This window comes from Arachis duranensis, chromosome 3 (assembly GCF_000817695.3).
Source record: "Arachis duranensis cultivar V14167 chromosome 3, aradu.V14167.gnm2.J7QH, whole genome shotgun sequence".
Lineage (NCBI taxonomy): Eukaryota > Viridiplantae > Streptophyta > Magnoliopsida > Fabales > Fabaceae > Arachis > Arachis duranensis.
Genome location: NC_029774.3, coordinates 6,678,164 through 6,704,347, shown reverse-complemented (window position 1 = coordinate 6,704,347; position 26,184 = coordinate 6,678,164). Strand labels below are relative to the sequence as shown.

The following is a 26,184-nucleotide window of genomic DNA, read 5'->3' as shown; positions in this document are numbered from 1 at the left end:
ACATATTAAACTATTCCATCATTGATCAAATGACCAATATTTCCTTCAAGATCCTCAAAGAAATCAGATACATCATAATGAGTGGTGGAGTTCTCAGCATCATTTGAAACAAAATTTGTTTCCTTTCCTTTGTCGTCATTTTTCAAAGATGCCTGATAAAGATCGACTAGGTGCCTTGGGGTACGACAGGTACGTGACCAATGGCCCTTTCCACCACAACAAAAACACTTATCCTCTGTTGATTTATTCTGCCCGATATTACTCTTTTTATCCCGCTTCTAGTGAGATCCTCTCTTTTGAACATAATTCTTTTTCCTTCCATAATTTTTCTTATTATTAAAACCTTGCCATTTACCTCTTTTGGGGTAATTTGCCACATTTACTTCAGGAAATGGGGCAGCGCCAGCTGGGCGCACTTCATGATTTTTCAATAACAACTCATTGTTGCGTTTAGCAACAAGAAGGCAAGAAATTAACTCAGAATATTTTTTAAACCATTTCTCTCGATACTGCTGCTACAGGAGCACATTCGAGGCATGGAAGGTTGAGAAAATTTTCTCCAACATATCATGATCAGTTATTTTTTCCCCACACAATTTCATTCGTGAGGTGATTTGAAACATTGCAGAATTATATTCATTTATAGATTTAAAATCTTGTAAACGCAAATGCGTCCATTCATATCGGGTTTGAGGAAGTATCACCGTTTTCTGATGATTATACCTTTCTTCAAGGTCTTTCCAAAGATTTGCAGGATCTTTTAATGTAAGATATTCATTTTTCAATCCTTCGTCAAGATGACGACGAAGAAAAATCATGGCTTTAGTTTTATCCTTTTGGGATGCATTATTTTCAGCCTTAATGGTATCTCCAAGATCCATTGTATCAAGATAGATTTCAGCATCTAGTATCCATGATAAATAATTGTTTCCAGATATATCAAGAGCATTGAATTTAAGATGAGAGAGTTTCGACATAATGAAAAAATGTTACCTGAGTCTTCTTAAAAATTTGAGCAGAGCCTCGTGCTGATAACGTGTTGTAAAATAACTAAATAAATAAGAAAGATATAATATAAAATAAAGAAGTATTGATAGAAGACTCTAATATTAATATAATTAGCTCAATAATGATTTGTATATATATAATAATATTATATATTGTAATGTTATATATATATAATAAAAATAAAGATAGAAATGAGTATAAAAATAAAGAGAAAAAATAGCATTTACTTTTATTATTGTTATGTGTATAAAAGGAGAGAGAATAATATTCAATGTTGTTGTTGTGTAAAATTGACGGAGGCTTAACCTCCTTTTATACATAAAGTCAAATATTCAAAGCTTCATTTATTATCATTTTGTATTGAGAACTTCATTTCTTATAGAAAAAATGGACATTCACGTACTTTTGGACTTACCACAACATTACATTAATTTTACGGAAATTTAAATACAAATATTAAGTTAATATATAAATCACCATTAATCACCAAAAAATATAAATCACCATTAACCGCTGTTAATTACCGTTCTCCGGCCAAAACCGTCACCTTTACCCAGTTCCGCCGCCGAAACATCCTGCCACATGTTCGCAGCCACCCCGTTCAACGCCACATTTCGCAGCACATAAATCTCTATCGTTTTCTTCTCGAAGGTATTTAAGTGTATGAAGCTGAGGAAATAGCTTGTCCTGCTCAATTTCTATGGAGTTGAACCCTCATTGAAAGTTAAAGTTTGATCTCTTGGAGTCTATTATTTTGATGAGATGAATTCTCGGTATTCGTCAAAATGAAATCTTGCACTCACCAACTTATTGGGTCTTTGTTAAATTAGATGCTTAGCTAAGTTAGTTATTTAGTTAGTTTTCTGTTATGATTATTGGTTGTGTAGTTGGTGTCCTTGTGTGCATGGAAGTGTGAATTGGAATAATACGAAATTATTCCAAAAATTCAATGATTCGAGACACAAATTAAACATGTGATTAATTGAAGTATTATTGATATAATTTTTAAGGGTTAATTGCAATAGCTTCTAACATACAAAAGAGTGCAGGTAACAGTTTATAATATATAAGAGGTTTGTAGCAGGGAGGTAAATTGTTTTACATCTGTTATCTCGTATCTGTGTAAGCAAAGAATAATGGCCACGGTTTAAAACAGGAAGAAAGAGGTTGCTTTTAGTGATTAGATGCTTTAAACTCGGCATTAAACTTTCCTTGTCATACTAATCAAGAATTGGTGCTAAACCAAAGGACACAGACTTCTATGTTATTTTAACATTCATGATTAATGAGAGCTTCTTAATCCTACGAAAAACATTATTAATCACTAGCTAGCTAATTAATCCGCATATGCATGAGTAGATATAGAGTGCATATATTGCTGTGAGAAAAGAGAGAATCAAAGGGGGAAATGGCTGAGAGTGTGAGAGAATCAATAAAAGAACAAATCTCTATGTTTGATGAGAAAATGATAAGTGCTCAAAGGGCTGCTAGGAGGGAAAACTGGAGGGAATTCAAGAAAAATTTTGAAGAAGATAGGATGCGATTACTTGAACCGCTTGACTTATTTGGGAACACTGCCATCCACATTGCGACTCACTCCAATAGTCCAAATCTCTTGCAGGAACTTCTGGAGATGCTTCCTCGACAAGAAAGGTGGCGCGCAATGAGGATGGGGAATTGCGTCAATAACACCCTTCTGCATGAGATTATCTTTTGCACAACGGTCAAAATGGCTGGTGTTGTGTTCAAGTTGGAGAAGGAGCTGCAGCAAGAAGAACCATATGAGCCCCTTGTAGAGGTAAGAAATGATTCTGGTGAATCCCCTCTGTTCAGGGCTGCTAAGCTTGGAAAGCTGAAGATGCTCAAGTATATGGCAAAACATGTGGTTGGTGACATAAGAAGTCATTTTGTAAGATTTGATAGATGTTCCATTCTTCATGCTTGCATTCTTGGTCAATTCTTTGGTAGGTCTCTCCCTAATTTCATGGTTGTCATTGAATAGTATGCTTATGTTAATAAGTATGATATATAGTATAGTAATTTGTCCATTCCATAATATCTATCACTCTATAAGTTTCGCATATTCATAACTTAATGTATCTCTATACTATAATAAAACGAAGAGTGTCACTTTATGGTGCAGATGTTGCTATTTGGTTATTGAAATTGGATGGAAATTTGGCTCAACACAAGGATATGGATGGGTTGACATGTCTTCAACTTCTTGCCAACATGCCTCTTGTTTTTCGGAGCCAAACCCCCTCAATGGGAGCAGTGAAGAACCTTATGTATTATTGTACATTCCTATTTCCCCATTTCTACATTCAATTTTCCAACATTGGCATAATTGTTTACCTTTATTATAATTTGGTTGACGCAGTGCTTCCAGATGAAGGATATGAAATTGATGATGATTATGATGAGAAGGGAGAGGAGGAAGAGAGTGTTGTTTTCAGACAGAGAACAGATCTAGAAAGTGGTCCACTGGATGAGGCAAAGCAACCCGGTACTCCCCCGGGCAGCAGCATTCTTTTGTTTTTTTGTTTACATTACTAAGCACATGGATTTCCTAACGAAATTGTTTTCCGGCCCTTTTCATGTGAGTAAAGTTCATCAATTTGCTGCTTTTTCAAGGATCAGCTATTCTATATGGAAAATTCTAGCTAAAGGTATATACCATACAAGTTAAACTATAAACAAAGCTTTCTTAGCAACAGATTATCTTTTATCTTCAGGCATCTGATTTAATGTTAGTAACTCTATGTTATCCTTAGAAAATAGTTGAATTACTAATTGAACTAACTAGATTTTGTTGAAGGATTGTTTTCTTTTTGATCAATTTTATGCTTGATCATGTGCAGAGTTCAATGGGATTGGACATATTTGGCAAAAGAAGAAACAACACAAGTTAGCAGAGTGTCTGGCTGAGTTGTTAGTGCAGAAGGACTTCTCATGGCAGATTTCTTTTCATTCAAATTTTCAACCATTGATTGTGTTGCCAATTCTTTCCTCCAAACTAGACAGAATAAAAGAAATTCAGCTGATGAAGGAGAAACGCCAGTTAGTTGAAATAGCTCATTCTAGAATCAGCAAACCTTTGCTCAAGGAATCCATTTCCGAAGCATCCCATTTTAAAAACTACACACCTCTTCTCATGGCAGCCGGTTCAGGAATCATAGAAATTGTTGAAAAAATCATTGACATGAATCCTGAGGCTATTAGTCATGTTAGCCAGGATGAACACAATGTTCTACACATGGCTGTGAAGCACCGGCAGCTTAAAATCTTCAATCTGATAAAGAGAAATTCTGCATTCAAATCATTGATACACAGGATAACCGGGGAAGGTCGCACTCTCTTGCACCAAGTTGCTAGAATGGAGTTTTACAAAGAGCAACGGCTCCCTGGCGTGGCGTTCCAACTGCAAGACGAGTTGCGTTGGTACGAAGTAAGCAGCTCTATGACCCTTTCTGAATTGTGATTTGCTTTTGTCCTATCTTCAAATTGATTAAAATTAACTGGTTCATAACAAATTATTGGTACAGAGAGTGAGAAGGATTGTTCCTCCTCACTACTTAATGCATTGTGACAAAGATGGCCTAACTGCGAAAGATGTTTTGGAAATGGAGCATCAGGATATGCACAAAGAGGCAAAGTCCTGGATAAAGGAGACAGCTCAATCATGCTCCACCGTAGCAGTTCTCGTTGCCACAGTTGTCTTTGCAGCAGCCTACACAATCCCAGGTGGGAGCCAAAACGGCACGCCAGTGTTCTTCGGCTCACGAGTCTTCCTCTTCTTCACTATCACTGATGTTGTGGCCCTTGTGAGCTCACTTGCCTCAGTGGTGATGTTCCTTTCAATCCTGACATCACCGTTCGAGCTATGGGATTTCTACAAGTCCCTCCCAAGAAAGCTCAGCCTGGGATTTGCATTGCTGTTCTTCTCGTTGGTGTGCACAATGCTGGCATTCAGCGCAACCGTTTTGCTGACGATTCGGTTGGATAACAAGGAATGGACTTCTATTTTGTTCTATTGTGCTGGATTCCTTCCTGTGGCTATATTTGCATGGATGCAATTCCCACTCTATAAGACTCTTCAAAAGTTAGTTAGGAGGCTTTGCAACGGTGTTAAGCAGTTGGTGCCAACTACATTGATCAATTGTTTCAAAAGACACAAAAGTTATTAATTAATTCACCAATGGCTAGATAGATGGCGTTTTTCCTGATATAAACTAACATTACTTGTAAGGTGTAAATACTGTGACAGCATATATATACATTTGGGGGATCTTTCTGTAAGCTTCTTGATCACTGAAACACACACACTTTTCATGTATTTAAATGAGTCAAAAAGAATATTTCAAGCCTTTTATTAGACTTTAGGAAAGCTGAGATTTGAGAGTATATTGTTATGAACTTCACAATTACCATATCATAAGATCCTAGCTTCCTACACTTATTTTATAGTTTTTTTCATTCTTATTCTTAATACCTTTTAATGTGTCTTCTGTATTACTTTTATTTACTTTACTTTTAGAAATAAATAATTTTGTGTCCTTTTAACTTATGATTTATTTATTTATCCTTACAAATATTTCCTAAATATAATGTTAGTTTCTATAATATTACAACTTAACATTAAATTCAAATGATAGAGACAAAAGACTTAGGGCTATTTGGAAAGATTTAAAAGTAATTTTTTTAAAATTTTTGACTTATGAAAAGTAATAGTATTAATGTCTGGTGCAATTTTCAAAATCAAATTGCAGTTTTTTAAAAAGCTATTCAGGAGTTTATAAAAAAGTTAAAAAAATAATTTCTTTCATAATACTACTATTTTTTATCACATTTTTATAAAATAAACACTTTTAAAGCTAAAAATTCAAATACAAATTAACTTATAAACTACTTTTAATATAATCATTTATTATTTAAGCTATTTTTTCAAAAGTAGATTAATTAAGCTGTTTTTTTAAACCGGGCTTAATGATAAAAACTCTCTTGCCCCCGAGTCATGGTAGCGTTTCAATTTTTTGGGAACCCTTTAGAATTGGGCCTACTTTTTCATATGGGCCGAACGCTATAAAGCCCAATGACGAATAGCCGATATTACCCTATGTTCTACCCTCTTACACTCCGAATCCAATGCCTACTTCCGGGTCTGAGTAGCGCTTAGCTGCTTGCCTACTTCGCTACTTAGCTTCCTAATTTCTACAAACAAAAAATGCAAGCGTTTCGAAGAATCGCAACCTCTATCTCACTATCAAAACCCAAGCAATTAAACGCACCGTCCTTCACCGTTGCCGCCAAACCCTATCTCAAGATTTCCGACGAAGTTCCCGCGACGAGATTCTGGTCGTCGGGGCGTGATTCCGGCAACGGCGAAGATGAATGGAACGAGGCGTGGGAGTCAGCGTGGCTTCCGGAGGATCTCACGCCCAAGTCTCGGGCGCCTTGGGAGACCGACGTTAACTTTGGTTCCCCCTCCACGTCCTTGCCGGAGTCTTCCTCCACCGCCATTTCCGCCGGCGTTGCGGTGGCGGAAACCGAAGCTCATGCTGACGCGGAGACGAAAGCGTTCGTGGAGGAGATGAACGAGAATTGGGAGGTTAGGAGAAAGAAGGGATCGAAGGAGAAAGAGAAGGTGCAAAATGGTGCCGTTTATAGCGTGGAGAATATGAAGAAGGATTACCGGTTGAGGAAGCAAAGGGTGCACGCTGGGCTGTGGGTTAAGGAGATTGAGAAGCTCGAGGAGGCTAAGTTGGGGGATTCCAATGGCAGCGGCGGCGGCGATGACATTCAGAGATTGCTTGATAGCTGCTCGGAGTATGCCTCTCTCTCTTGTAATTTCGGTGTTGAAAATTGGAACTGCATTTCTATTTTTACTTTTATTTTATTATTTTCAAATAAGAATAAAGGGACAATTAGGTCCCGATGATTTTGACTTCGGACTATTTAGTCCTAAAGGAAAAAATAAAAAAAAAGAAAAGTATCAATTTGGTCCTTCACATAGCAAATGGTGGATACATGTCCTTTTATCAATTTATCAACTAAGATTTAACCGTGATATTTCTATGTAGTGGTAATTACTCTCACCTATCTATTTATGAAAGATAGGCATATAGGTAACAACTTTTGGAGTGAAACTTAATTTGTTTGTTTTGATAGAATTTATGATAAATAGAGATATAAAAAATATATAAAAACTCAAAAGATAGTAAATATTTCATTGTCCAAAACTACATCGTTTTCATGTGATTGATCGTTTTCATGTGATTGATAGCAACGAGACATGCACTAGCGTAAATAACGAAATACATGGACAATTATGTTTTGTTTTGCACTATTCATTGACAGAAGGAAATACATGTCCACTGTTTGTTATCTTGGAGAACTTAATTGGTATTTTTTTTCAATGACTAATCAGTCCAAGTTTAACATCTTCAAAGATCTAACTGTTATTTTTTCTCTTCAAATAATGAAGGTTTTATAATATTAATGCATGGTGTGGATGGTCCCTTAATTGGATTGAGTAAGTATTCAGAGTTGGTCAGTTGAAGTTGCCTCATACTGATGAGTGAGGAGAATTTTAGATGTGATTGGACCATGTTAGTGAAGTTTAGGATTCCTAGTTTTATGAGATAAACATAAATTTTATGTTGCAGGGAAGAGTTGTCTTAGTGTAGGATCAGGTATGGCTTTGAGATCAATGAGGTACTTACTATAATTTACATTTTGAGAAATGTGAGAGGCCAACACTTTTTTATCAATATTAGGTAACACTTTATTTTTATACTATTAAGATTTAGGGTGTAGGGTTTTGAATTTAGTATAAAAATACTTTTATTGGCCAAGTGTCGGTAAAATATGATAAATTTGTTGGTCATATAGTATTGCTCTTACATTTTTATAATAATCCATCAATGAGAAATCTCAAGAATTGAACTCAAGTAGACTTTGTGAGGCACTGAGGCCTTAATGTCTTTATGTTATTGGTGACTGCACACCATCTTATGAGGCATTATAGCTATTTTAATAGAGTAGGGCATGTCAAATTTGTGTTGAATGTGGTCTCGTCAATGGGAATGTTAATGTTTATGTTGCTTTGACAAGTTGCCATTCAACATGGTTGTCTATCTAAAACAAAATTAATAAATTATAAAACGATAGTTTCTGATGTTAAATATAAACATGGCACCATGTGTAATTTTTGAAAATTCTTAGCAAGGATTCAGGAGTGTTTGATAATATCTCATTTTATCAATTAATCCTAGTTTATTCCATTTTCTACTGTTAATGACCAGCTCTCCCGATAACTTAATCTTTTTGCTAATGCCCGTGATTCATTTCTAATTATTCTATGACACACCCCATGTTATAAATAGATAATTAGGCTTGAAGTTTGGACAAAGTATAGCTCAGTGTAGTGCTTTTCTATGTGATGAAATTCCATGTTTTATTTAGCTAAATGGTGTTGTAATCCTCCTCCTTTCCTAATTTATGTATGCTACAGCAACTTCAATAATTTCCAAATACATATACAATAGTGCTATACTATTTCTGTGTGTTGCACTTAATGCTCTAAACACTTGTAGCATCTTCGACTCCGGCAACAATGATCTGAACAACACAGAAGTTCCAACTTCTGAGTTCAAAAACATGCCTGATGGGTGGGAAACAATATCTAAATCTCAAGATGGAAACATATGGGAGATGTCCCAGAGAGAAGAGGATATACTTCTCCAGGAATTTGAGCGTCGAATTGCTTATAGCAAGTTTCAGGTTTGTCTACAAATATATTCAAATTATGCATTTCGAGTGCCGAAACAAGGCACGAACACCATTTTCACAAACAATAAAGTTCATGGATACATTCTGGTCTTCTATAATGTCAGTCAGTTATATCTTCAAATTTCTTCTGCAGTCCTTATTTGCAGCACTTATTATTCACAATCTTGTGAATCTGGAATGCAGATCGCTAGTTTTATCAAGACTCATATATTTAGTCGGAGGAGACCAATCTATGGGTGGAAATATATGATAGAGGTGGTGGGACCAAATGCTAAGAAAGGGAAGGGTAGTGTCTCTAGGGTTCCCAGTCTAGCTGATCCCTCTACTCAACCGTTCAAGGAGAAGACCCTTGTTGACAAGAGTTACATTCCCCCTTGAGAGAAGGTAGTATCATGTATTCTCTTTCACTTTCTATAGGTATTATCATTTAAATATTGGCAGATAAGAGGACAGTTATAGCAACTTATCTATGCTGACAACAGATATGCTTCATGAGTACATGGTTAAATGCTCAAAACCCTTCATGAAGTTATGCATTTTCGGTGTAAGTTTCCCTACTCTGCGGATTATTTGTAATGCATCCAATCTATTGCATGTTTGTCTGGCAATGTTTGCGTCCTGTCCTTGTGTTGGTAAAGTTAGCTTATTATCCGTCAGTAGATAAATGTTTAATATAATAAGTTAATAACTTGCAAGGAAAAAGTTTGTTTGTTTTAGAAAATGGTTTGCAGATTAAGGTATTTGAATTGAATAAGATATTTATAAACTACCAAATGGGATTTTATGGAGATTCATGAGAAATGGCATATTACTGCTGTTTTTTTGAGATGGGAATTGACAAAAGAAAAGGGTTTTCAAGTAAGTAGTTGTAGATATGCTTTGTGAGAATCATTGATACTAGTAAAAACGATAAAAAGTATATGGGTAACAGAGAAGTGAAAAAAGAAGGAAAGGAATAGTGACTAGAGAACTGCACTTACAAGCAGTTAAAATTTTTAAAGTGACACGATTTACAGACGAATTTACGTAGCAATCACCATTTAAGCAAAAGTGAGTAATCATCCATATTGAAACCTTGAATGCATATAAAATAATAATTCCAATTTACTAGACATTTATCTTTTAGTGATGAACTTGACATGGGTATCTGACTGCTTTATCTACATTTTCCGTTTGAAAAATTTAATATTGCATGTTAAGATTGAAAATCATGAACAGTAACCAGCAAAATAAAAAACGGAGAGTGGCAGAGTGGCAGAAGAAGGCAAAAACAATTTGTACATCGCTACTCAGTACTCACGGTTGGCAAAATCATTGAATGGAATCTTGAGGCTATTTCAAATGTAAATGCATGTTCTATCATCTTGTGGCATCGACCACTCAGCAAATGAGTAAAGACCCAGATATTTACTCTTTCAACAAAATATGCAGACGCAGAAGCTTTAAAAAGAAATTTAGGATCTTGAATTTCACACTTGGGAGCCTATAACAGTTGAGACTTGAGAGTTGATATGCATAACATATTGTTCATTGCCCAGAACGTGATGATGACTGGTGATTGTTCCGTGATCCCAAAAGCACCAGCACATATAAAATAATCCAAAATGCTAATTCAACACCCGGAGAATGAGATCGATAGCCACAACTATGCTCAAATAGTAAGAAATATGTAGAGTATAAAATATGGGAAACGTGTCAGGTGAAGTAATGTACTTTCGTGGTATTTTAGTACGCCATGGTTTGTAACCATTAAGATTTAAATTAAAATATTTTAATGGTTAAGATGATGTGGAGTTTTTATGCTGTGAACACAAGTTATTTAAGACATAGTTATCAAAATTGAACCGGACCGACCGAAAAACTGATGAACCATAAAAGATATTATTCAACGGCCATTTTTCTTTAATATTTACACATGACATAGGAGTTAATTAATAATTTTTTGTCTTTTTAATAAGGAAGTAGTATCATAATGTTAACGAACTATAATTTAAATGACATAGTTTTTCTTTTTTCAAATAGCGGTCTCAAATTTGAGTTTTATTTCTAACTTAAAAAAAAATATTTTTTTGAATTTGTTAAATTTTTGTATAGATTTTATTTTTTTATTTGATTTATGTTATATTTTTTATATATTATGTTATAAAATCACTCATTTGAAACTGATAGGAGGAGGTAAGAAGTACATGTATTCTTTATTTCTTTTCATTGGGCAAAGCTCCTTAGTTCCAGAAACCAATTATTAAAGTCAAGAAAGCTAGAAATACACGTTAAAATAAAATGTAAAAAATGAAGACTAAAATGTAAGTCAAAGTTCATGCTTCTTGTGTGAGTGAATCATTCTCCTTCTGCAAATATTGGTTCATTTTTCATGATAGTACTGTGTTTGAGTTTTATGCTATTGAAGTGATGGCAAGAACCGTTGCAGCTTCTGAAACAAAGACTAATAAAAACTATGAAGTTTTCTTGAGTTTCAGGGGTAAAGACACGCGTGAAACATTCACAGGGTATCTCTATGAAGCTTTGTGCCGCGAGGGAATCATCACCTTCATGGATGATGAATATCTAACAGAAGGAGAAACAATTCGACCACAACTCTTAAAAGCCATTGAAGACTCAAAGGTTTCAATCGTTGTTTTCTCCGAAAATTATGCAACCTCAGCATGGTGTCTTGATGAGCTTGTCAAGATCTTCCAATGTCACAAGGAGAAGAACCAGCTCGTTTTTCCGATCTTCTACAAAGTAGATCCCTCTGATGTAAGGCATCAGAATAATAGTTACAAGCAAGCCATGGATGCTCATGAAATTAGGTATTGTTATGAGTCTCAGAAGGTTCAGAAGTGGAAGGAAACTTTGGCTGAAATCTCCAACATGAAAGGGTTTCATTTGAAACAAGGGTGAGTAAATTAACTAATACTACTTACTTTGATCCTGATCCTTTTGGTACTAACAAGTTATTTTGGTTTCCAAGTATGAATGATAACAAATCTACGAAGATAAAAATGGCCAACAATGCATATATTTTGTAGCTCTTAAAATGGTAACAAATTCAGGGTACTAACTATATGGTATATGCAGGAATACCTTTTTCTTTGTTTATATAATTGAAATGAAACAATTTAGAGCTGTAGAAATGTTAGTTGCTAAATGAGAATTCTAGTCTATTGTTTTGAAGAAGTAATTCCCTACTACTGAAAAAAATTGCATTAAACCATTTCGTTTCTACATTTGCAGCTATGAATTTGAGTTTATTCAAGATATTGTGAACAAGATCAGTACTAAAGTATCTGCTAAGCAACTGCCCATTGAGGAGCATGTAGTTGGATTGCAGTATCAAGTTGCAAGACTGAAGTCCATTCTAGATATTGAGTCTAATGACAACACATTCATGTTAGGGATTCTTGGAATCGGCGGAATTGGCAAAACGACGCTTGCAAAAGCTTTGTATAACTCTCTCTGCAATCAGTTTGAAGGTGCTTGTTTTCTTTTCAATGTGAGAGAAACTTCAAGTCAAGAAAAGGGTAAAGTATGCCTACAACAAATGCTACTGTCAAAAATTCTTCAGAAGGGAAAAGTCAAGTTGGGCAGTGTTGATGAAGGAATCTCCACATTAAAAGAGAGACTTTGCACAAAAAGAGTTCTTATAGTTCTTGATGATGTTGATAAAATTGAACAGTTACAAGCACTAGCAGGAGGATGTGCTTGGTTTGGTTCTGGAAGTAGGATTATCATAACGACAAGGGATAAATATTTGCTAGCAGTTCATCAGGTCAAAAGGATTTATGATATGCCAATGCTGAATGAACATGATTCTCTCCAGCTGTTTTGTCAGAATGCATTCAAAACGAGTAGCCCGCCCACAAACTATGAAGACATGTGCAATCGAGCAATTCGATATGCCAAAGGCCTTGCATTAGCTTTAAAAGTTATAGGCTCGAATTTGATTGACAAAGATTTGAAAGAGGGGAAGTCTGCACTGGACAAATATGAAAAGAATCCTCATATAGATATTCAAAGTATTCTTAGAATAAGCTATGACAGTCTGCAGCACAATGAAAAGGAGATTTTCCTTGACATAGCATGCTTCTTTAATGGAATGAGATTGGATTATGTTAAAAGAATACTTGATGGGTGTGGATTCTACTCAGAAGATGGTATCAGAATATTAATTGATAAATCTCTCATAGCTATTGAACATGGTTACTTGAGGATGCATGACTTAATAAAGGACATGGGTAGAGACATTGTTAAGCAGGAGGCACCAAAAGAAGCTGGCGAACGAAGCAGATTATGGTTTCGAGAAGATGTTCTTGAAGTACTAACAAAAAATACAGTAAGTACACCAATAAATTGCTATCTTTAATCAAAATATTGAATCCCCTTCTCACTAGGAATTAATGCCATGTAAATAACTTTTGATGTTTTTTCCATTGTGTTAAAGGGAAGTGCTAAAATTGAAGGTATAAAACTTGATTTGCCAGAAGGGGTTAATTGGAGTGATACTGTCTTTAAGAAGATGAAGAAACTTAGGATTCTCATCGTTCGAAACACGAGTTTCCCATCTTGGCCTATTTATCTGCCGAATCAATTAAAGCTGCTTGATTGGAAGGGATACCCTTCAAAATTCCTTCCACCTGGTTTTTATCCCGAGCAAATTGCTGCCTTCAATTTACGCTTTAGTCTTCTTGTATTGAAAAAGCCATTTCAGGTACAATTGATTCTCTTCTTCTCATTCCTCTAATGGGAAAGTTAGATATGATGATGGTTCCTTTCTTCTCAAAATTTGCATAATGTTGTTATTAACTAACTGATCATTGTTTTTCAGAAATTTGAGCATTTGACCTACATGAATTTCTCTTGCTGTCAGTCTATCACTAAATTCCCTGATGTGTCTGGAGCAAAAAGTTTAAGAGAATTGATACTTGATGGATGTAAGAAACTGGTTAAGGTTGATGACTCAATTGGTTTTCTTCCTAACCTTGTTTATTTGAGTGCTTCAGAATGCACTCAACTGAAGAGTTTTCTGCTTCAAATCTCTTTGCCATCTCTTGAATATCTTAGCTTTGACTTGTGTAGTAGACTTGCACATTTCCCAGATGTACTGGGAAAGAATGATAAGCCATTAAAAATTTCTCTGAGACATACTGCTTTAAGAGAGCTTTCAGATTCTTTTGCTGAACTTAGTGGACTTGGCTATTTAGATATGACAGGTTGTAAGGAACTAAAATATCTACCAAGTAGCTTATTTATGTTGCCAAATTTTATCACCTTGAAAATTGGAGGATGTTCCCAACTTCGAGAATTATTAACAAGTTCCAAAGGAAGGCTTTCTGAAGCAGAGCACCGGCCAAAGTTAGAGACCTTGGATTTTAGCAATGCATGTTTGTCAAATGAAGATCTTCATGTAATTATGCAGAGTTTTCCAAACTTGAAAGACTTAAACGTATTGTCAAACTATTTTGTGTCATGCCCAGAAAGCATTAAAGAGTCTATTTGCTTGAGAAGTCTTGATGTGAGCTACTGCCTTAAGCTTCAAGAAATTCCAGAACTTCCCTCTAACGTTCAAAAATTAAATGCAAGACATTGCAATTCCTTGACAGCAGATACGTCAAGCATGCTATGGTCACAGGTTTAATCTTATTTCTTTCCATTTGAGCATGCATAAAAGAATTGATGAAATAAGAATGAAAATCAGCACTAAACAAGTTTATTATGTGTTATTGGATGTGACAGGTGTGTAAAGAGATAAACAAATTACAAGTTTTGATGCCACAGACAGATATTCCAGATTGGTTCGACTATCATGATCAAGGCGGAATTCCAATCTTCTGGGCACGTTGCAAGTTCCCTGCTGTGGCTCTAGCATTCATGTTTGGCAAAATGAACTACCAAGCAGTTGAGCTTCACTTGTTTATCGACAGCGAGCATGTAAATGTCCAGCACCAACACAAGCATACTTTAAATATTGCAGAAAATCATGTGCTTCTGTGTGACCTTCGAGCTTTCTTCAACGATGAGGAATGGGAGAGCCTTGATGCACGCATTGGACATGATAATAACTGGAAGCAAGTTCAGGTGGTGTGTGAACCAGACACAAGCCTAAGAGAATGGGGAGTGTATGTGTACAAAAAAGAAACAAACATGAATGATATCCAATTCACATGTCCATATCCTGAGTCCTCAAGGCTACAATCCTTGCTAGTTATTACAAATACTAAAACCATATCAAGAGAGGATGATATGGAAATAGAAAGTGCAAGGGCTTCTTCAAGCTCAGTTGAAGAGACATCAGCTAGTATTGTACAAGCTTTAGAAGCATCATACTCAAAACATGGTGTGCTACATGTAAATTCGAATAGTTGTACTCAAACTTGTAGCCTCTGCTGCTCAGCATTACTTTCAAGTTACAGGAGACTGCTTTGCTGTACCTGCAGATGTAGGATTGATGATGATGAGCCTTGTGGAGAAGCACGGATGACAAAGGCGCAGCCAGCGCGATTCATGCTAGATGATAATTTAAATTGTTGTGCTCAATCCTGTAGCCTCTGCTTCTCAGCATTACTTTCAAGTTTCAGGAGACTGCTTTGCAGAATCTGTAGACGCAGACTTGATAATGATGAGCCTTATGGAGAAGTAAAGATGACAAAGGCAGGGTCAGGGTCAATGATTTCAAGACCACAAGAAGAATCAACTGAAAATGTTGATGAGGAGCATGTTCCTTCTTCCTTCTCACAAAGCCTACAAACTGTGGTGGAAAACTTGAAGAGGCTTACAGCTCCAAGAGAAGACAAAGGTTGGAGTCATGGAGAAGACTGTTACAACTCAGAATTGAGTGATGTTGATTATGAGGAGGACCACGGGGAAGGAGACTTGGACACGGAAGCATAGGACTGTAGGAGATCTTTAGGGGGAGTGTGAATTGTAAGTTCATGAAGCCAAGTGGTTGAAGGATAATGATTGTGTAGAAGTTTGGTACTCGAGAACACACATCATGTCTAATCTCCTCACATGTGGCACGTCCGTTAACCGTCAAGAGAATTAGATGAAAACGACTTAGATCAAAAGGGAGTCTACACTATTATCTTATCTTCTTTTTTTTTTTTGGACGTGGCCATGGGCCAAAAGACTGACCCGGCTCAGAACCCAGAACCCGAATTCGCCCAGACCCAGAAACCACAACCCGAACTCGCCCTGCTCTCCATACCCCCAAAGCCCGACCCTAATCTATCGTGTCCTCTTCTTCGTCGAGCTTAAGGCGTTGCTGCTCCGCCATTTTCAACGGACCTCCGTGCGAAGCTCAGAAGACTTATGCATGTCGCTGATCCTGTTGTGGGTCTTCCTGAGCTGTGTCACCGACCTGTCGTTCCCTGTAGGTATGCCGTAATCAATCGGCGCGGAATCCCTCCCTCGATGAAGCTCCCAGTGGTGCCCTTGAGCTCGTCCTGAACTTGCTAAACTCACAGCCGTGATATGTCCACTGCTACCCCTCTGCCGAACGAGATTCTGCCCAGGAGTGAATCTGACAGCGTCCCCTCCGCTAAGCATATTCCTTATGTTGATAGTGTCCCTGCTGGAGTCTTTCATCGGCCAAGGCACAGCCGTGTGTTGAAGCCGGCGTTCCCCCTGAGATGCTTGGCTGTTCCAGGTTTCCGTTTCCACCCACCCAGGTAATCTTTCGTCGCTTTGACCTCTGTGAAGGTTGGTTGAAACTGAAACCTAATTGTCTTGAGTTCGATTGCGTTGATTGTTCTAAAGATTTGCGAATCTTGCTTCTGTTCTTATTATGTTCCTGACCTGTATAGGCGGAATAACTGTCCACTGTCTTTGTAGCTGATTTTCTGCTGCCATCGTTGCCAGTTGGTGAGCTAAGATGTTACCTTCTCGTGAAGTTCAAGTAGCTCCCACATCCGGAGCCTCTTCCAGCAGTTGCATAATGTCCCTGATGATTGCGTCTGCTTCAGCTAAGGGCGTTCTTGCCTTGATCGCTTGAACCAGAGGTAAACAAACTGATTCAATTATACAGTTCCTTATCTGTAGATTTTTAGTGAGTATAAGAGCTTTTCTGTATGCCTGTGCTTCAGCTGCTAAAGCTGATGTGGTCTTGAATTTTGATGATGTTCCAGTAATGATTTTTTCTTGCCAGTCCCTGATCACTGCTGCTGATGCTGCCATTCCTGTTTTCCTGTGAAAGGCCGCATCTATGTTTACTTTCACCTTGTTGCGAGGAGGAGGCCTCTAGGTGATTCTCCTACTCTCTCCATTCCTGCCTGCTATAGCTTTATTATCTCTGTTTAAGTCCTTTGTTGCATTCTGATATTCTGCTGCAAGCTGTTCTGAATGTATTATTGTATTTTGTGGATTAAGTATTGTTTGCTGGAAAATGTGCTGGTTTCTAGCTTTTCAAATGCACCAACAAACGAGTTAATACTCATTGTGGCCCCTGAAATTTTAGAGCGGCCTCAATTTGAACCCCAAAATTTATAGTTACCCAATTAAAACTCTCAAATATTGAATCGTGACCCACGTTTGCCTTCGTAGCTATCTCCGTTAATAGAGATCTGATGTGACACGTTAAATTGACACGGAGGAAAGCCTAAAACGACGTCGTTTTATGTTCCCTCCCAGTTTTAACTCAATGTGACGTCGTTTAAGGGCTTTATTGGGTTAAAAAATTTGGGCCAACATGTAGATGAAGACACAGACATAGCTTGACCCTTCTTCTTCCTTCTCATTGTCTTCTATTCTTCTTCTCCACGTTGTTGTTCTTTTCGCATGCTTGACTGTGAAAAAGGAGAATCAGAGTAACGTTGGTGGTGTATTGGACTGTTGGGTGAGGTTGCTGACGAACTAACATGGGCGCAGAAAGAAACGAAGAATATCAGGTTAGGAAGTGAAGTTTTATTTTTTTTTCACAAATTTCTTAATACTCTGTTTTCGGCTTTTGTTTGGATTTTTGTATTGCATTGTTATTGTCGAAGTAAGGTGCTGGTTATATTTAGGGCATTGAAAATTGTTGCATGTGAATGATGCTAGGTTTTTTTTTTCCTTGATGAAGAAAAGAATGTCGATTTTATCTTTTGCTGTCTGTGAAAAAATGTTATCATGTGTGTGTTATTGCTTGTGTTTAAAAAATTTGTTGTTTTAAAATGAATGATGACCTATTGTCTTGTTTGGAGTTTGAAGTTAGTTAAGTTAGTATGCTTTGTTTTTTAAAATTATTGTTGAGATTTTTGTTATTTTGCAATGTAGATGGATGATGATATAACAATTGTCATCCACCATGGAGGAAGTTTTGAGACAAAAGAAGATGGAGAAGTTGTGTATATTGGAGACCAAATTAAACAGTTATTTGGACTAGAGGAAGATATATTGGACGTGTTCTCAATAAGAAATTATTACAAGATTCTAGGATATGACAACTTGAAGGAGTGTTGGTGGCTAGCTCCTGGGAGGCCCTTGAAAACTGGATTGAGAGCACTGTCACATGACAAGGAGCTCTTAGAGATGTGCTTTCACGCAAAGAATAATGAAGGTGTAGTGCATGTGTACCTTGAGCATGGAAATTCTGAACATGAAGGTGATGAGGTTCCACAATTGGTCCCTATGACCCACAATCCAAAAATTATAGTATCTGACACCACCTCAAATCCATCCTCATGTATTCCAAACACAGCCCTTGAACAAAATACAATACATTCCCTAAAGCAAACTCTGCATCCCCAGGCCCCCAGGCCAACTGAACTCTACTCCTCCAAGTTAGTCCCACTCTAAACCTCAAACCAAACCCACCTCAAATTATCCAGCCCAACCCACCTTTGAACTTGCAGCCCAACCCAACTGTTCAGTTGCAGCCCAGCCCACCTCCACACCTCCAGTCCAGCCCACCTCCACACCTCCAGCCCAGCTTAAACCAATGCCTATGTCCAATCCATGTTCTTCTAAACCAAAAAACAATAAATCTAAGAAGTCTATTCCACCAACCACTACAAAAAAGTCCGAAACGTGTCAAAAAGAATTCAAAGTCTACCCCAAAGAAAGGTGCTGTCAAGAAGGTACCGATACCACCACCAAAACGAGTGACACGATCAGCTTCAAGATTTGCACCCAAAGGGAAGAAGGTTGATGGTGAGGTCCCATCCGTGACATTAAGCAGTGACAGTAGTGACTCGTATGAGAGTGCGGAAGATGAACTTTATAGGCCTGGACCCGAGGTTTTTGAGAGTTCAAGTGATGATGAATCTGATTCTGAAGTTGCTACAGCAAGACCCAGGGAGTTGAAAATGAAAAAGAATAAGGCAAAAGGTAAGATATGTCTCGAAGACTTGTGTGAAGAAGATGAGCTGATAATTCAGAATTCTGATGAGGAAGTTGATCTGGGCCAAGTGATTGGAAAAGCCCCTAAGGTCCAGCCACCATATGATGCCTTTGATGCATACCACGATGATTCTGATGGAAATGACTCATGGAAATCTGAGGAAATGAAGACCCCACCTAATTCGGACGAAGAATCTGATGCGGATGAGGACGATGCTTTTCTAATGTTCATGGAGGGAGCAAGATTTGGTGAGCTAAAGTTGGAGGTCGGGATGAAGTTCAATAGCAAACATGATTTTATTGAGGCAGTGAGAGAGTTCACCATACAAGAGGGGAGGCAAATCAATTTCATAAGAAACGAGAGTTATAGGGTGAGAGCTGTTTGCAAGTACAAGAAGGAGGGTTGTAATTGGGTTGCATATGCCTCAATGGATCATGAAAAGACTTGCTGGCAGATGAAAACATTCAACAACAACCACATATGTGTAAGGAGAACTAAAAATAGGGCAGCAAATAGGAAGTGGTTAGCCTCAAAGCTAGTAAAGAAAATAAGAAAATATCCTAACTTGAAACATGGAGAAGCGTCTGATTACTTCAAGAGGAAGTGTGATCTTGACCTCAATAAGTCCTCTCTGACTAGAGCCTTAAGTGATGCAAGGAACATTGTATATGGAGATGCGGCAGCACAATACACACTTCTCAGAGACTATGCAGAGACACGATTGAAAAGTAACCCTGGATCAACTATTAAAATAGGAGTGAAGTCGCAACCTGAAGGAGAACTAACTTTCGAAAAAATATATATGTTTCGATGGATGCAAGAAAGGATTCAAGGCTGGGTGTCGGCCTCTAATTGGGCTAGAAGGAGCCTTTTTGAAGACACACTTTGGATGACAAATACTTGCCGCAGTTAGACAGGACGCCAACAACCATATATATGTCATCGCTTGGGACATTGTAGAGGTTGAGAACAAGGAAAATTGGCGATGGTTTATGGAGCTTCTGTTAGATGATCTGGGTGATGTAGCCTCTAACAAATGGTGCTTCATATCTGATATGCAAAAGGTAACATGTAAGCTTTAAAAAATTTGACTGCAACTATCGAGGACTCTGTTGGGACATAATTTAAATTTAAGGGTTCAGATAGAGTCATAACTGTTTATTTGGGGGGCTTAGTTGGGGCTCGATAATAGTAATTGCTAACAGATAGAGTCATTTGATGACAGGGGTTAATTCCAGCAGTCCGTGAATTGATGCCTGGAGTGCACCATAGGTTTTGTGTGTGGCACCTGTGGAAGAACTTTAACAAGCAATGGAACACACAAGAGTTAAGAACTATGTTATGGGAATGTGCAAGAGGGACAACTAGGCATGGATTTAAACAGAAAATGGAGAAAGTAAAGAGAAAGAATGAGGAAGCCTGGGCCTACTTGAACAAATGGCCAAAGAAAAGTTGGACGAAGGCATACTTTAGCCATGATCCAAAGCTGGATAACATTTGTAATAACGCGTGCGGGGTCTTCAATGCAAGGATAAAAGAGTATAGGAAGAAGTCTATACTCTCTCTACTAGAGGAAGTACACATGTTCATGATGAGAATAATTGCAAAAAACAAAGTGAAGCTGCAACACCACATTGGCAGGTTAACTCCTATACAGAGGAGCAGACTAGAGAAGATAAGGAAGGAGTCACAAAAATGGCGTCCGGTGTGGTGTGGTGATGATGGCTATCATAGATTTAAGATTCATGGGTTTCCAACAAACATGGTTGTTGACTTGGAAAAGCATATATGCACATGCAGATTCTGGCATATCACAGGTATAAGATTTTTTTTTCTTACTTGGTAGTAGTTATAAAATGTTTCAGAAGTAATATGAGTTCTCATTGGCAACTTTTGTAAGAATTGTAATGTTGATTGAAATATAAACTGTTTGTGACGTGGATGAATATAAACTGATTGTGACTGAACCTCCTCTTTGATTGAATATAATTTGGATTTCAAGCATGCCATGTGTCCACGCATGTGCTGCAATAGCTAGACTCAATGTGAATCCTGAAGACTATTGTCACAAGTGGTTGACAATGGACTCGTATAAAAAAACATATAAGCATTCCTTGAATCCCATCCCTGGACAAGCAATGTGGGAAAAGTCTCAATATAGTAGGCCCCAGGCTCCCAAGATTTGGAGGAAGCTAGGTCCTTTGAAGCAGAAACGACGAAAGGATGCAGATGAAGAGCCTTTAGAAAGTAAGAAGAGTAAGATAGATGCAACAAAGCTACCTAGAAAGTACAAGGAGTTTTCTTGTGCTTATTGTGGGACAAAAGATCACACGAAGAGAAGCTGCTCCCACAGAAAAGCTAATGACATTGCAGCTGCCCTTGCTGCTGTTGTAGCAGCTGTAATAGCTAAGGAGAAAGAAAAGGGTGCTAATGCAACAACTAATGTTGCCACTTCTGCAGCAACTGGTGTTGCCACTTCTGCAGCCCCAACAAATGCTCCTTCGGAGATTGTGCTTTCACAGACCCTTTTTTCACAACCAGATAATGGAGATTAGGAACAAGTAGGAATCCAATATGTCCTATTATTTGTGTTTTTAATGGTTAATTAAAAATTATCTGTTTAATTTAATTTTTACTTTGACTGACGGGAACTTGTATTCTACTCATGCAACCATAGGTAACTCCTGCAACGAGGCCCGACAAATTACAGCCTAAGAGGAAAGCATCTCCAGCCCCAGGATCATCAAGTGTTGACCCATTGCAAGGAGCAAGTGCTGGAACATCTTCAAGGATAGCTGAATTCATGAAATTTGTCCCAACACCAGGAGTGAAGCCAGCATTCAAACCTCCTAGGGGAGTGGATCTTCTCCAGTTGAAAAAAAACTGGATGGTATCCAGTGGAAGATCTTACCATTCAATACATTCTCTCTCTCATTTATTGTTGGTCCCACTTGTAAAATTAAAGGTGGGAGATTACACTTTATTCTCTCCAGTGACAAAAAAAATGGAGAGGATCTATTTCCACCTCCTAGGAAGAAATGAATGATGTTTAGTTGTGATAGACTATTATAGTTAGGGTAGTTGTTTTCTTAATTATGTTTATCTTGTGTCACTGGAACATGGTTATGTGTATGTGTCCAAATACTTGGATATTTTGTTAAAGAATTTCTGCATATTTGTTCAGTTATTGGCAAGCAATGCTTTTGGATATTCATTAAATGTAGACACTTTATTTCAGGTTTATGAATGGTACCAATATGTTTAATATTTAGCTTTCCTTTCTTACTATTGCAATATGACATATATACCAGAGGAGCTAAAACCATGCTTCTTTTTCATTGAAATCTGAATACAATGCTTTCATTCACTCTCAGAGTACACACCTTCAGGTCCACACTTTTAATCAAAATTTAATCATACTTACACCATACATAACAATCAGAATCACAACTAAACAAATAACCAAACTTAAAATACTAATCCATATTTTCAAACACATAATTTCAACTTCCATTGAAGTGATTCTCCATGCTAAATTCATATTCCAACTATCATCACTGCTTGTAGGTTGTGTTTTGCCCACTAAACTCTGTTCTTCTTCACCGTCTGCTCACATAAAGAAACCACACCATATTCTCCCAGAACTCTTGCCAATTTTGCAACAACCAACAAAAAGAAAAAATCTTAACATTACTCATCAACGACAAATACCAGTAGCAACACATTGAGGAAGAAGAAGACGACATTGAGAACTTACATTATAATTTGGACACCTATAAAAGGGTCTATCAGGATTGGCATTTGTTCTAGACCAGCGAAGCACTGGACGCATTCCACAACCACACCAGTCAGGAATCTTCCCCAACCTCCCACCATTAAGGTTCCTCAGGGAAGCCCCATGAGAACGTGATTGTGCAGAACTTACTGCAGGTTGGCTTCCTGAACTCATCATTTCTCCAGCATAGTCTTCACCGTATTCGGAAAGGAGGGTTGCAAATTAGGGTTTTATCATCTATGGAGAGGTTAAATTGAGTTGATTCAAATTTTTCCACATCATTCACTCATCAAGAATCCACCCTGGCAAGCTGCGTGACACATGGATACACACGCTGGCGACTTAATGTGCCACATCAGCGTTCCATTAACGGAATTATCGACAGGGGCAAATGTGGGGCACGATTTAATATTTGAGGGTTTTAATTGGATAACTATAAATTTTGGGGTCCAAATTGAGGCACTTCGAAAATTTCAGGGGCCAAAATGGGATTCAACTCACCAACAAACACATCCTAAATTCCACAAAACTTTGTCTTGTTCATTTCCTTCAAGACTCTTAATCTTGTCAATTGTGTTCATCAACCATTTTTCAAAAGATCCCACATTATAAGTCGTAGGCACGATTTGAAGACTAGATCCAAACCGCACCGCTCTAGTCCACGGGCATAATAGTAACACATGTTCTATTGTCTCATCTTGTTCTTGGCATATACTGCACTTGGGTGTAGGGGCACTTTTTCGCTGATATAAATTCGCGTTCACTGGTAGAATTTCATGTCCTGCTTTCCATAAAAACACTTTAACCTTTTGCGGTACTGGTAATCTCCAAATCCTCTCCCATACCTCCTTCGAATTCTGACTTGTCGAAGCTTTGCTGAGCATTGTCTCTTCCCTTGAATCTTTCTCTTCCTTCGCTGCCTGGTATCTGGATCTAACTGAATACTGTCCGTCATTCCTATACGGCCAAACAAAATGATCCTTCTTATTAATCAAACTAATGGGCGTTCTTGTTATCAGCTCAGGCACATTACCATGAAAAATATCCCAAATTTTGTCTAAGTCCCAACCCTCGCCCTCTCTTACTAGCTCACTCACTCTTCTATATTGATTTTCTCCGACTCTCCCCAACTTATCTATTCCTACCACCCAATTATCTTTCCAAATATCTATCCCTGCTCCACTTCCTACACTTCACCTTCCCTTTCTTTTGAGAAAATCTCTACCCTCCAACATACTCCTACATATCCATGATGCGTTACCTCCTCTTCCCGCTTCCCATAGGCTGCAATTTGGATAGTAAATGACCTTTAGAATCCGAGCCCATATTGCATCTTCCTCCTTTAGCAGTCTCCAAGCTTACTTAGCCAAGATTACTGTGTTTTGGCATTCAAAATCCTTAAACCCGAAGCCTCCATTTAATTGGCTCTTAGTCATTTTTGTCCAGCTCTTCCAATGAATATTTCTTTCCTTACCATTGTTAGTCCACCAGAATCTCGCAATTAGTGATTCAATTTTCCTGCAAAAAAGACTTGGAGAATTTGATGATGTTCATAGCATAGACTGAAATCGCCTGTATAATAGTCTTTATCAAAACCTCCTTTTCAGCTTAATTTAAAAGTTTCTCTTTCCATCTTTGCATTTTGTCTAGAATCTTTTCTTATAAAAATTGATGTAACTTAAATTTACAAAGAAAAATTGAAGACTTGTTGGTATCCAAAGTGTTAACCTTGTCAGTCTGAACAGTAGAAATTGACATCAGTCCTAGATTTTTAAAAGGAACAACTTTCTGAACTTAAATTAGAAGCAAATGATATTTTTGTGTTCGTATGTTCCTTTCAACTAATTCATGCATATATATATAGGCCAATGCTAACATGTTGAAGATGTAAAATGATTTCTCACGATGAAAAGGACGCGTGTAAGAGTGGGTGACAGGGACTCAGATGTGTTTGAACTTTGAAAACGGGTTAGGCTCATGTAAGTTAAATTATATTTAGGAATTTAAAAAGAAAATTTATTTTTGTTAGTATTTTGTAATTTGATAATTTTGATTTTTTTTTATATAAAAAATTGAAGAGCATAGTAAATACAAAGTAATTAACGAATCAATTTAAAAATTTAAAAGAATAGTGAATTTTTTAAAAAATAAAATTAAAAGAATATATATATATATATTAGATTTAAAAATAAAAATAATTTATATTAATAAATTGATTGGCGGCTAAAATTATGCAGATATGATGAATAGAAATTGGTTACATGTCTATTTTAAACAAATTTATATAAATCGAATTAGCCAAACTCAATTTAGGTTACTATGCACAGCATTTACATATTAAATATGTATGAATTAAAATAAAAATTTTATTATAATAATTTATAATAATAAAATTTTTATTTTTATTCCTACATTAAAAAATTTTAATGTATTTATTAAATAAATTTTTTAAATACTAATACTAAAAATAAAAAATATACGAACAAAAATAATACTTATAGTTTTTTTCTAATAAATATACAAAAATAAATTTTTATTAAAATAAAATTTATGTTGATGATTTGTGCAGGTAAATAGTATTCAGACCAAAAATAATTTATTTTTATAAAAAAAGTTGTGATAAATCAGTCTAACAAATCTCGTAGAGTTTTTTGTTAGGCATCATTGTAATTTGCTTATCGTCGCTCCACCATCAATCTTCCACACTCCAACAACAAAGTAACATCTAACATGTATCTCCTCCTTCTTTAGTATCCCAATCTTTTAATATTGACAACATTTTTACAACTATTACACTTATTATTATTATTATTATTATTATTATTATTATTATTATTATTATTATTATTATTATTATTATTATTTCTGTTTAAATTTAAAAGGTTAAGTGTTTAAAGTTAAGAATTATGGACTAGAATTTATAAATAAGTTGAGAGGTTTAAGGTTTAATGTTTAAGAGTTATTTATTTAATATTTTTTATTTAGTATTAAGTGTTTAGAGTTTGTAGTTTAGAATTTATAGTTTAGATTATGATGGAGGCATTTTGGATTTGTGGTTAGAGTTTATGATATGTTATTAATGGTTTATGGTTGAGAAGTTATGTGTTAGGATTTAGAATTTTGAATCTTGAGGTTGTGATTTAGAATTTAGAATTTATGTTTAAGGGTTTAGGGTTTAGTGATATGTATTTGGTTTTTTAAAAAAATTAGTTTATAAATTCTAAATTAGTGAATATTAATTTAAGGTTGGCAAAAATTTAGTATAAATTAAATTATTTAAATTTTTTTTATTATT

At 36.6% G+C, this 26,184-nt stretch overlaps 3 protein-coding genes across 13 annotated transcripts in view; all 3 read left to right on the top strand.

Annotated features, from left to right (window-relative positions):
• The first annotated feature begins 3,273 nt into the window (after window positions 1-3,273).
• On the top strand, window positions 3,274-5,195 carry LOC110278396 (ankyrin repeat-containing protein ITN1-like). Its single transcript, XM_052258113.1, has 4 exons — window positions 3,274-3,304; window positions 3,389-3,514; window positions 3,870-4,456; window positions 4,554-5,195. The coding sequence occupies exons 1-4, from the start codon at window positions 3,274-3,276 to the stop codon at window positions 5,193-5,195; spliced, it is 1,386 nt and encodes a 461-aa protein (XP_052114073.1).
• A 966-nt stretch (window positions 5,196-6,161) lies between these two features.
• On the top strand, window positions 6,162-9,177 carry LOC107477194 (protein GAMETE CELL DEFECTIVE 1, mitochondrial). Its single transcript, XM_016097173.3, has 3 exons — window positions 6,162-6,834; window positions 8,604-8,790; window positions 8,983-9,177. The coding sequence occupies exons 1-3, from the start codon at window positions 6,233-6,235 to the stop codon at window positions 9,175-9,177; spliced, it is 984 nt and encodes a 327-aa protein (XP_015952659.1). The 5' UTR covers window positions 6,162-6,232.
• The window catches only part of LOC107477193 (TMV resistance protein N), a 22,326-nt gene continuing 5,184 nt past the window's right edge, over window positions 9,043-26,184 (top strand). The window contains exons 1-12 of one of the 11 annotated variants that reach the window (XM_052258060.1): window positions 9,043-9,183; window positions 9,282-9,343; window positions 11,261-11,696; window positions 12,034-13,132; window positions 13,241-13,507; window positions 13,625-14,428; window positions 14,533-16,466; window positions 16,602-16,796; window positions 16,923-17,038; window positions 18,049-20,178; window positions 20,340-20,931; window positions 21,792-22,297. In XM_052258060.1, coding sequence (XP_052114020.1) covers window positions 9,307-9,343; window positions 11,261-11,696; window positions 12,034-13,132; window positions 13,241-13,507; window positions 13,625-14,428; window positions 14,533-15,687 — 3,798 coding nt within the window. In that variant the 5' untranslated portion in view covers window positions 9,043-9,183; window positions 9,282-9,306 and the 3' untranslated portion in view covers window positions 15,688-16,466; window positions 16,602-16,796; window positions 16,923-17,038; ... (1 more) ...; window positions 20,340-20,931; window positions 21,792-22,297. Of the gene's footprint in view, window positions 9,184-9,281; window positions 9,344-11,260; window positions 11,697-12,033; window positions 13,133-13,240; window positions 13,508-13,624; window positions 14,429-14,532; window positions 16,467-16,601; window positions 16,797-16,922; window positions 17,039-18,048; window positions 20,932-21,791; window positions 22,298-24,753; window positions 24,885-26,184 lie in introns of those variants that run through there. The other 10 variants (XM_052258066.1, XM_052258065.1, XM_052258059.1 and 7 more) reach the window with 10 other exon arrangements.

What these genes read in the sequence shown, in the direction of transcription:
- LOC110278396 (XM_052258113.1), top strand. Translation starts at nt 3,274, where the DNA reads ATGGGAGCAGTGAAGAACCTTATGTATTATT. An exon ending in GAAGAACCTTATGTATTATT is followed by an intron (nt 3,305 to 3,388) that starts GTACATTCCTAT and finishes TGGTTGACGCAG; the next exon opens with TGCTTCCAGATGAAGGATAT. An exon ending in GGATGAGGCAAAGCAACCCG is followed by an intron (nt 3,515 to 3,869) that starts GTACTCCCCCGG and finishes GATCATGTGCAG; the next exon opens with AGTTCAATGGGATTGGACAT.
- LOC107477194 (XM_016097173.3), top strand. Translation starts at nt 6,233, where the DNA reads ATGCAAGCGTTTCGAAGAATCGCAACCTCTATCTCACTATCAAAACCC. An exon ending in TTGCTTGATAGCTGCTCGGA is followed by an intron (nt 6,835 to 8,603) that starts GTATGCCTCTCT and finishes AAACACTTGTAG; the next exon opens with CATCTTCGACTCCGGCAACA. An exon ending in TTGCTTATAGCAAGTTTCAG is followed by an intron (nt 8,791 to 8,982) that starts GTTTGTCTACAA and finishes TCTGGAATGCAG; the next exon opens with ATCGCTAGTTTTATCAAGAC.